General features: G+C 37.3%; 1 protein-coding gene across 1 annotated transcript; it reads right to left on the reverse strand.

The window, feature by feature from the left end:
- Window positions 1-9,878, reverse strand: LOC142106751 (phospholipase A2 inhibitor and Ly6/PLAUR domain-containing protein-like). Its single transcript, XM_075189747.1, has 5 exons — window positions 9,760-9,878; window positions 7,674-7,790; window positions 5,167-5,313; window positions 3,158-3,301; window positions 1-1,806 (listed from the first exon to the last, which is right to left on the reverse strand). Exons 1-5 carry the CDS (start codon window positions 9,809-9,811, stop codon window positions 1,637-1,639), a joined length of 630 nt encoding a protein of 209 aa, XP_075045848.1. The 5' UTR covers window positions 9,812-9,878; the 3' UTR covers window positions 1-1,636.
- Between the last annotated feature and the right edge of the window lie 1,765 nt (window positions 9,879-11,643).

Genomic DNA, 11,643 nt, shown 5'->3' on the forward strand with positions numbered 1-11,643 from the left:
TCCCTTTTGGTAGACTTTATTTTATCTCCCAAGACGGTGACAGAGAGACATACAAAGCAGAATATAGGGATACAGTGACATCTAAAGTTGACCTGAACTTACCCTCATATATTTTAGCACTCATCTGAAACTAACAACTCATTCTTAATCTGTACAGTTTTAATATTATTGAAACTCACACAGAATGCTAAATCGGTCACAATTCTGACATAACATATACATACAAAAATGTATCATAATATTCTTAGTAAAAGTGAGAAAATCAGCATATATACAGAATTATCTTGTTTCAAAAAACAGTCTGAAAAATTATCTTATTCGCATAAGTTTTTAATAGATATAAGCGTAGAATGCAATGTACTGTGAATGCAAAATGTAGCTGTACATTTAAATAGATCTGCACATGTGGTTAGTTATTCATTACAATTTCTGTCTGTTTAGCTTGGTCAAGCTAACTTTGCTGAAAGTCACAAAACTAGTCACACCCTAAATCTCCACTGAAAAGACACATGTTATAACTTTGGCATTAAAATTAAGACATATTACATTCCTTGATGAACCCGTTGTGTATAACAATCTATCAGAAAGATATTTTTCCCATTTGGACTGTGACATTTCAAGACAAAAGAAGATTTTATTTTATATTTAAAGAATTGGTGAAGAGATTTTTTGAGGACAAGTCCTAGCCTTATCAAGATGGGGCTTGTAGGCTTTGGGAGGAAAGGGAACCCTGTTTTTTGCACCCCTCTCTAAAAAGACACCATCCGTGAGCTGATGCAAAATTCAAGTCCTTTTGCAGAGTTCTAATAGACTTTTACACCTCTGCACATCAAGAAACACCCTTAACATGTGCCCTCAATTACTGTGACTCCATCAAACTTCAGTGACATTGCCTTCTTTTGTATCCATCAAATTCTCTTTCCTAAAATATGCTCATCTTCCCTACTCTCCTGTCTTTGCAGGGCTTCAATGCTGTTGAAACATAGTTTCTCCATTACCAGACTGACCCGTCTTTTGCTCATCATTTATGCTAGCTCATATTTGCAGAGCCGAAAGACTTCACTGCCCATCCATCTTCCAACTTAGAGACTCACCCCAATGGTCTTCTCTGATATCTAGTAGTGACCACAAGGTTAATAATACAGCTAGTAAAGCATGCAGACAGTATTATAGTGTTGTAGGAATGAAAGGATTCCTGTAGCATTGATACCTTCCACGCCCTCATCTCCTCTGTGGCTTAAGTTGACTAACAAGTGTTGATTGAGACAGATAGGCAAATAAAAAGAGAACCTAGAATTTTTAATGAAGTAAAAATGTTGCCAAATATTTATACAGGGCATTGTTTAATGTTTAATGTGCATACCTAAAATGAGGTATAAATAATGACCAAATTAACTTATAAAATAAAAAGCATAAACTCGTGATTAGCTCTGTGTGACTATTTTGAGATTACAGTTCAAGATATCCCTCAATGGTGAAGACAGTTAATTTGCAAATTGTTCCCATTCATCATGCTGGACATAACCGTGTGACTGGAGGAGATCAACGACATAGGTTATTGGTGCTACTTAAAATAGACTACAAAGTGTTCAATGGATTGAAGTTGTACTAGGAAATGTTACATGACCAGTTTAATTTAGGACAAAAATGTAATTAACAGAAAAGCAAAGAGTCCAGAAATGTATGAAGTGTGCTGGAGATTGGAGGATCCATCTGTGCACCAAATGTTCACTTCTCCGTCAGCCGTGGATTGGCTGCCTTGATCACAGATGCTTTTAGTCGCACATCCACGTAGGGCAAATGATCCTTCGGAGAATAAATGGAACATACACTGATAAATTTTATGTAACATCACAACCACATGATATTAATTTAGAGTAACTACTTGTGGCTTAAAGCTTCCAAAACTGTCACTTTTCATTTAATTTCCTTTTTATATGTACATATCTTATTATATTACTTTCCTCCATAATATGCCACCTTTCAACATACTTTAACTTGAAAATTTAATTTTATCCATCTGAATTAAAGTAATTTACTTCAATTAATTTGTCCTCATCTTCTGGATTAAAAGTAAAAAGAATAGGAGAGGTTAGCAGCCAGTGTTGGTGGGGGGCACATCTAGGATGGTCAGCTGTAATGTGAGTCTGAGAATTTATATTACTCTTGGCAGAGAGCCTTTTAATTTTATGCATTCATAACTCTTGCATTTTCATGATACTGTTATTATGTTTCATTAAATGCTGCTATAGGGATAAATGCAATATTTTTACTACAGCCTTGGCTAGGGTAGGACACGTTTTTGGCTACACATACATAGGTGGCCTACGCATAAATATTCTCAAATTACATTGGAGGTTAGGAAAGCCCTGCAGGTGGCATTTAATATACCTTGAGGGTTAATAATTCTGACCCCAGTCCAGTACCAAAGGGGGCGGTAGGCTAATGCCAGTAGATTTGTCTGTCCCCCACCACATCCAGGGTCCTAATATTACTATAGGAAGATGGTGAGTTTAACTCAGGGTGACTGAGTTGTATTATCACTGCAGTAGTCACTGTTGCTGGTCAGAGTAGCCTAGCAAATGGGGGTCTGGGCAAACGTAGGGTAGGAAAACGGTAAATGAACGAGACTGCACAGTCGACGAATATCGGCGGCTTTGCAGGGGGAATTTAAAATGACAATGGTTTTTAAAGACAAGTTTTCCTTTAAAGCCATTGCTACTTTAAATTTCTCATGCAAAGTCGCCTATTTTCGGAGACTTGCAAAATGTGCAGTTTCATACATTTACCCCCTGCTCTGCTACAAAATGCAAAATCAACCCTTAGCACTAATATTGCATTTTAGTAAAATGGACGAATACATTATTACTGCAGGTGCAGATCTGGTACAGGATGAGTTCTTCCATCCTCAGAAGGGATCAGCGCAGTATTGCTATCTCTAGGGAGGAAGTTATTAACTGAGTGGGAATAACCTTTCCCATTAAATATTGAACCAAACTTTGTAATTTCTCACACAACTTGTTCTCAACAACAGTTCTACCTAGATATGGATTACTTTTGTACCCTGTTATTGGAGAATTTAAATCACATAGAATAAAATAGTGAATAGTAAAAAAAACCCAGTATGGCTGGAAGTGTTCACAAATAATTCAATCACCTGATGAAGTTTTCGCAGTCTGCAGAATACACTTGGTCTCATCCCCTGTGCACTCCATCATGTCACTAGTGTAACACCATTTAGCTTTTGACTTTAAACAGGATCGACAGACTAGTTTATTTTTTTCAGCAGAATCAGCTGGAACTTTAAAGAGAAAGAAGTCAATACATATAAAAGAACAACTGTGATATTGTCTAATTTGGTATCGATACACCTATCAATAGTCAGCATGTTATATGCCTCCCAACATTGTTGTATTAAAAGTCAGGACAAAATCAGTCCAAACATACCCCACTCTCACACATATTTGAGTCTATGCCCCCCAAAATTGCTAAGCTTCACCCTTTCTTACACTACAGATTGGCACCATTGGGGGGTATATTGTTGAGTGTTAAATCATTCCCAGTTGTCATCAAATTTCTACTATATAGTATATAGTTATTCCCATGTACCAAAGACATATGGGTGGGTTAATTGGTTTCTGGCTAAAATTATTCCTGGCGTAGTGTGTGTATTACATTGTAGATTACAAACTCTACTGTGCAGAGACTGATGATCCTGCCTATGCAAATACAGGGCTATACAGCTAAACACACACACACGTATCTTTATTAGCAAGAGTAACGAGCCTCATGTATACTACTCACACTAGTATACCCTTACAACTGTCCCAATCACCACTCAACTCTGCCCTTTTCCTCAAAAGGGTATAAGCCCTCACATGAGCAGGAGCCTCTCTGTCATCTATTTTCACATCTGCATTTATTTTATCTACCTTTTATGATCAAGATTTATACATGCCCAGTTTTCACCATTGTTTGGCGCTTGTGAGTGCCTTACAAGTCAGCAAAAATAATAATAATGGTTAAAAGGACCTTGCTTTGCAGAGGGTTTACAAACACATCAAAACATATTCTGTCTAAGTGACAACACCTTGTGTCTTTGCAAAGGAAAAAAGGTCTGTTCAGAACAGAACTGTGAGGACCAAACCTGTCGCTGGGTTAGTACCCTAGTGGGAGAACCTTTCCACTTTTATTTTATTCCACAACTATTACTAGTCATATATAGCCCAAAGTCTTGTTATACAGGGAGTTTGAATATAATGCTAATAAGCCAAAACAGCTTAAGTTGTTTTTTAGGTTATCAACCAATACAATATCTTCCTGTGTAAATACCCAGGATGGTAAGTATCTTAATGTGGGTGACAGTACACTGTGTAATCTCTTCAGTATACCAAGAAATTCATTGTAGGCAGGCCCGGGGCTCCCATTAGGCAAGGTTAGGCAGTTGCCTAGGGCGCCGGACTCTAGTGGGCGCCACAGAATTAAAATTACTTTAAAACTGTGCGGCGACCGCTGACCATACCTTCCAAAGCCACCACACAGCTAAAGATAGATCCACAGGGAGGGGGAGGGGCTATGGATCACCACCGCCACCCTCCCCTCCAACAGCTGATGGGGTGCTCCGTCTCCTCCCCTCCACTCACTGACTGTCGGGCGTGGCATCATAATCACGGCCCGACAGTGTCAGTGAGGGACGGGATCCGGCATTGAGGAGCAGCTTTATGGAGCCAAGTTAAGGTAAGGAAAGACATGGGGGGGGATGGCGGATGTTGAAAGTGTGCCTGGGGGGGTGGATTTTGAAAGTGTGCCTAGGGTGCCAAGGACCCTAGCACTGGCCCTGATTGTAGGCTTTGTGAATGCAGCTCTCATGTTTATACTCCGGGTGGCACCCAAGAGCAGAAAACATTTCACGCACTTTCACACAGATAACTGTACTTGCCATACTATAAATAACCACCCTGAAATGACTATAGTAGGCTTGTAATGACTTTACCATGCAATTAAAACTAGAAACTTGTGAGAACTGCCTTTTGGCCCTCACAAGCCAAAAAGTCCTCACTTTGAATGAGCTCATAATGTGGTCCTCAAAAGTAAAGAAATAATAATTCATTTGATTTTAGTTTTACTTTATGCACTAGCATGATGTAGGATTATCAAAGCTCTTACTTTTGAGTGGAAGCGGGTCACAGTTGTCAGTGCTACAACAGGATGTAGCTGTCTTTGATTTTCCATTATAGTACGTAATGCTTCCACTTGTATTACAACTACTTTCTCTTACACACGTTCTGAACAATAATTTGGTTTGTATGGTACCTGTAATGAAAACATAATTACTTTCTTGCTATTTGACCACAGTTAATAGATGAGCCAGCACAATGTCAGGTGTAATTGGATATACTGTATAAGTACCATTCAGATATCATCTTCAGTGTTACATTCCTTGATTATTGGCGAACATAGCATTCATGGGTACTATAGCTTTTAGTGAATTACTTTATTTTAATAGGAACCATTTACAGCCTTCCATTTAATCTAAGTAATGTCTAGTGTTAGGACATACTTCACTATTACAGTAGTTTGTTTGTTTGCTACAATACTCTTAAACATATGCTTTGATTAGATTGCTCATATAGTCTGTCCCTCAGCTCTTTTAAGGGATAATTCCACAACTGGTGGACAAGGATGACTTCTGATATGAGTTGGGGGGGGGGGGGGTGGGGTCACTATTCTATTGGCAGCACGGTGGCTAAGTGGTTAGCACTTCTGCCTCACAGCACTAAGGGTCATGAGTTTAATTCCTGACCATGGCCTTATCAATGTGGAGTTTGTAAGTTCTCCCTGAGTTTGCGTGGGTTTCCTCCGGGTGCTCCGGTTTCCTCCCACACTCCAAAAACATACTGGTAGGTTAATTGGCTGTTATCAAAATTCACCCTAGTCTCTCTCTCTCTCTGTCTTTGTGTGCATAGCGCTACGAATATGTTGGCGCTATATAAATAAATGATGATGATGATGATGATGATGATGTTAGGGAATTTAGACTGTAAGCTCCAATGGGGCAAGGACTGATTTGAATGAGTTCCATGTACAGCGCTGCGGAATCAGTTGCAATATTTAAATAGATGATGATGATGATTCTATGTCCTAATTACAATGGTAAAACATGGAAAATGTTCACTTTGCAAGTGCTAAGAGAACACATTTGATATCCATGTATTTATATATCCACCTCATCCTCAGTGTGGACATATAGACGTAGACTAAAGATTGTTCAAAAAAGAAATAAACAAATATAGTGCCTTTGTATCACTTTTGTATCACTAGGATATTCAACTGCCCTGTTATTTTTTTGTATTTATTAAATCTTTGTTAACTAATTTTATATCTTGTTTTATTTTGCTATTATTATTATTATTATTATTATTATTATTGTTGTTATTATTATTATTAATATTTTTATTATCTGCATTTGTTGTGCATTTTTAAAGCCAATAAATAAAATATACATTAATAGGTATACTCAGGAGTTAATTCTAGAACAATATACATTTGAATAAAAGTAATCATAACATACTTTCTGCGCCCTCATTTTTCATTTTTTTAAATTATAGCTACTGATATTATTGTTTAACATAAACATTTTTGGTAAAATAGTTAATAAAATCACTTCAAGACCTCAGATATGTTCACCTTATTTTGTTTTATTTCAGAGTTTGTCCCTGTTTTATTTTATTTGTAGCACTAGGGCCGCATATACGCTTTAGATACCTCCCCTGCAGGCAGAGAATTACATCTCCCAGCATGCAGTGAGGAGGAGCTGGTGAAGGAGCAGTTACAAATAACAGTTGAAGATTCTGAGAGGCAAGAAGGGAAGAACTGAGAGGAGTGAGAAAAACTGTTGTGGAAGCTGATAGGAAGGAGAGAGTCCACTGCAGCCTGTCATAGAGAGAGAATAGCGGGAGTCTGAGAGGTCTGAGAGATTGGATAAGACTTCATAGTGGGGAGTGAGATACTTACTAGAAGCCTGAACGAAGAAGAACAATCATGGATACAGATGCTGATCGATCAGTGGGGATAAGTAACCCATGTTTACTTTTTTGAACTGTGCATTGGTCAGGTAGGGCACAGGTGGGGAAGCCTGAAGAATGTTGTATTATACCCTTTTGCTGGACTGAGATATAGTAACAAGGGTGAAATGTAGGGAGAGTTATTTAAGGGACAGAGACTGAGTCTATATTGTGAGAAACTGCACCAACTGCTTTGATGTTATCTGCTACCCATGAGAGAGCCTTATATCTGCATGGTGAGGGGCCAGTTTACTAAAGTGACTCTATGTCTATGCCAAAGAGGAGAAAGAATGTAGCAAGACTACAACATATATTCTGTTCTAATTGAATTTGAGGACACATCTGGAGAAAGTTAAGTGTTATTTGAGGTGCTGCAGCTTGAAGTATCAGTACGTGTATATATTATATATTTTAAAGGTGAAAAAAAAGAAATGTTTGTACTTGTGTTCCATTACCTTTCATATTGAAAATATGACTCTTCCATTCATTTATATCTGTCAGGATAATTTTATCTCTTGTGTATATAACACTTCATTATATTATTCTAGTCTAATTGTACCTAAAGCTTTGAATCCAATATCATAGTCAAATTTGAATTCATATACGTACCTTCAGAAGCTTCTGCATATGCATACCCACAAGCATTTCCAGCAGAGCAGTTAATAGTAGTGGCTCCAGTACAGCTTGTGCTTGTACTCTCACAATATATACACGTAAGTGAATAACCTGAAACATAAACGATCATGGACATCAAGCATTGTGCAAGAATTTGTGTTACCGATAGATAACTTCACACACACGGAGGTCTGGTTGTTTGAACCGATATGGGGACAAACAGAGCTGTGGTCAATTCAGCCACATTTGATACCCAATTGATTGGAAACAAACAAGTTGGTCAGCAAGCTCTATAGGTTTTTCTACCAACTTTTAAGCATAGCGGTACAACCAGAATAGTGAGACACTTTGAAACGATTATAGTCATGAGTTACTGCACAGATGCAATTTTATTCCCATGTTAGTAAATCACCTCTACCTGTGTCTTGTCATTATAAGTACATGCTAAACTCATTAAGCCTTGGTGATAAATTGTGTTGTGAATGTAGATAATACACTGGCCACACACACAACTGTATCCTGCCACTTGGCCCGGCCCAAGACATGTGTGGCAACCTCACTGCATAATTTGGCCAAAACCTAACCGTTCAGCATTCAGGCAGAAGAACTGGATCACTTTCAGCATCAAGTCCGTTTTTGTATTTTGTTGGGTGTGCCTTTAGGGGTATATTTATACCACATTCTTTGTTTTCCTGTGTTGTTCTGTCATAACGTTTGGTGACAGTAAATTGTTGAACAATTTTTTTTAAGTGCTTTGATTTGGTACTCAGAATTCCCTTTATATTTCATGCAGGAGAGTTGCTGTTAAACTTTCAACCTTTGTGTCTTAAACTTATGTTACAAAGAATATCACATATTTTATGCTGTTTTTCTTTGTTTACAATATATATATATATATAAATCTAGGTCTTTTAATTGTGGCTCATGTTTTTAAGACCTGACAATATAATGGATTTAGATAAACAATAAATCGCCACTCTAAATAAGTTCTACCATCGGATGAATAGATATAAATAGAAACTAGTACATCAAATTGGACAGAAATTGGGAAATATTTACTATCTTGATGTTAAAATATCTCCCATTGCTACCTTGGTTACTGGTTTATTGGTTTAGATCGGCACAAATTGGCATTGATTGGTAAGTTGATAGATTGCGCACGGTAAGAGCAGGATATGACCAGATACATTTTAGAAGTTTTGCTGGAGAGAAGTGGGGTCCAAAACAGTCTGTTCCCATCCAGTTCAAGCTTGAATTATTGTGGAGACTCCACTCCTCTGACCCCCTTCTCTCCAGCAAACACAGTCAAATTTTTCAGGATTTTTCCTGCATCTACATACAAGAGAGCAGGTTACGGAGGTTCAAGAAATTGCCAATATAAGTCCAGAAAACAGTATTCATGTTGTCATTGAAGAGCAGGAGTTACATTTTGGTTAAAAATATTGCTATATGAAATACTAATATGTAAAATACACTATCAAATAACCAATACTAAATATTCAAATGACTGTCTGTGGTATTCACAGTTCACAGGAAAATTTCAGATGCAATTATTTCTACTCTTTAGTCCTTACAGTTAACTATTATGTATTATTGTTTTGTAATATATTCTATGGATTGTAAACTGGCCAGCTAGACCCATTTGTTTGTTCCCAAATTGAAAGCCCTGCAGAGTATGCTGCTGCTAGTCAAATTATATATATATATATATATATATATATACTTTTTTTTTATTTAAACACACGCAAACAAACAGTGGTCGTATAGAAATTTAGGAGGGCCATTATAGAAAATGTAAGTGAATGGAGATGGTATTTATACTTTTACAATGAAGGCAGCAGGAGAGGTGTTATACCATCATATACCAGCCTATACCAGAAGTCGCGTACCAGCGTACTTCGACCACAATATATATATAGTGGTCGAAATCCTATTTATATAGGAATTAAATTCCAATTTTAAGACTTGCCATTAAGAAAAAAGAATGAAATAATAAAACATTTTTGATTCAGTAAAATCTGAATATATATGAAAACAATTATCACTAGTGAAATCAAAATGAGTCCCAAAAACCACTTACCTGTTGATGCCAAACATGAAATGAGACACAAATATATCAGGAGGTATTTCATAATGAGAATACTCCAGGAACAGTTTATATGCAGGTGTGCTTGAGGATTTTGCTGAGCTCACTTGTAAGTTAGTGGCAGAACAGCCTTTATATATGTAATATGTAACTAGTCTAATATGGGTGAGAATACACAAAGGGCGTGTACACATAAGGAGTGTGCACAACATATCAAACATATAAAACTTTAGTTTGGCATAAAAACATAAAAGTAAAACAGACAAATCTATATAGGCAGTATAAAGTACAAGATGTAATTGTATTTCTGGCATATCAAACTGTTTTCACATAGTTATAGACTTTTGAGAGGTTGTTGATAACTTTGTTAAAAGTCCATTGTATTTAAATTTAAAAAGGGGGAGGGGTAGAGGGAAGTTGTAGGGACACTTTGCTTATCTTTGAAACTTGTTTAAAAATTGTGGTTGTTTAAGAGGAACATTAGGCAAGAGCAGATGGGGAGCAAAGAGCAGCCTTAGCAAATTAATTTTAACAGTCTACCAGACTGTATCCATCAGGTGCGGCAATATCCGAACTGTATTTTCTCAAACAAAGACTCTATCTAGGTCAAGAAACATTTTTTCAACATAGCACATAGAATAATTGGAAAACAATTTAAAATAATTAAAAGGAAAGTCTCAATACAGACAAATAAATAAAGGTAGATATACTCCATACTCAATCTTTCATCAATTTGAACCACCTCTCTATTTTTTGACATCTCTATTTATTCTCAACAGCATATGTATCCTCTTTATCTTCACCATCTACTACTTCATGTGCATCCTCCATGTCCCTATAGGGTTGGAGATAGAGTGTAATGGTGTAAGCTCAGATGGAGAGCTGGTAAACAGTGGAGAAACTCAGGGATCATCCCTGGCTCCTGTTTTGTTTCATGTATTCATTAGTGATATTACTTGTGGTCTACAAGTTAAAGTACGTCTCATTGCAAATGATACCCAGAAGGGGTATAACAGATTGGTAGTTATTTAGAGAAATGATAGGAATGAAATAAAACATAGATTCTTAAATTTAAAACTTCAAACTGTAAAAAAATGGACTTTGGACACACAAATCCTAAAACCAGATAATAGAATGAATGGTGGTGTAACAACAGGGAAAGGGATCTTGGAGGTGCAGTTTAAGATGATATAAAGATCCAATAGCAGTTTTGTTAAGCGCTGGGAAAAGTCAGTAGAATACTTTTATATTTATATATTATTTATATTTCATTTTATAGGAACATATGTTAGTAGGAATAGGTGGAAGAATATTATATTTCCTCTTTACAGGTCACAGTAGGACCACATCTTTGCTTGGTGGGACCCTGGGAATTAGTCCCCCTACCGATGTAGAATCACCAATTCCCCAGAATCTGCGAGTGTCTACCAATGGAGTGGTGACAGAATCAGTCCTAGAGGTACACTGTCCGATCTGTCTGAAAAAGCTTCTGCAATAGCAATACTTTCTGGCACTGAGAAATTATGCTTATTCTAGATCAGTCCAAGTCCTTTCTCTTACAAGATTCTCCCACCCCAAGACATCTCCTTTTTGTCCCTTTTCAAAAGACACCCAATCCTGGCCCCCTCCCTGGATCAACCCCCCACTCACTGTGCCCTTGTAATTGGTGGTTTGTAGAGGCTAGTTGATAACAAGGATGGTGGTAGAATATGACATCAGTGGTCTCCTACCTGCTGTGATAGTGCCATTCAGTCTGAGTTGCTGGAACAATAGATAGCAGCAGAGTTAACCTCTTGATTTTAGATAGAGTCCTGACCCTCCTGTTTTTAACCCCTTCCAGTCTTTTTGATGTCACAGGGTCCAAACTTCCTTTTGAGC

Source organism: Mixophyes fleayi, chromosome 11 (assembly GCF_038048845.1).
Source record: "Mixophyes fleayi isolate aMixFle1 chromosome 11, aMixFle1.hap1, whole genome shotgun sequence".
Lineage (NCBI taxonomy): Eukaryota > Metazoa > Chordata > Amphibia > Anura > Limnodynastidae > Mixophyes > Mixophyes fleayi.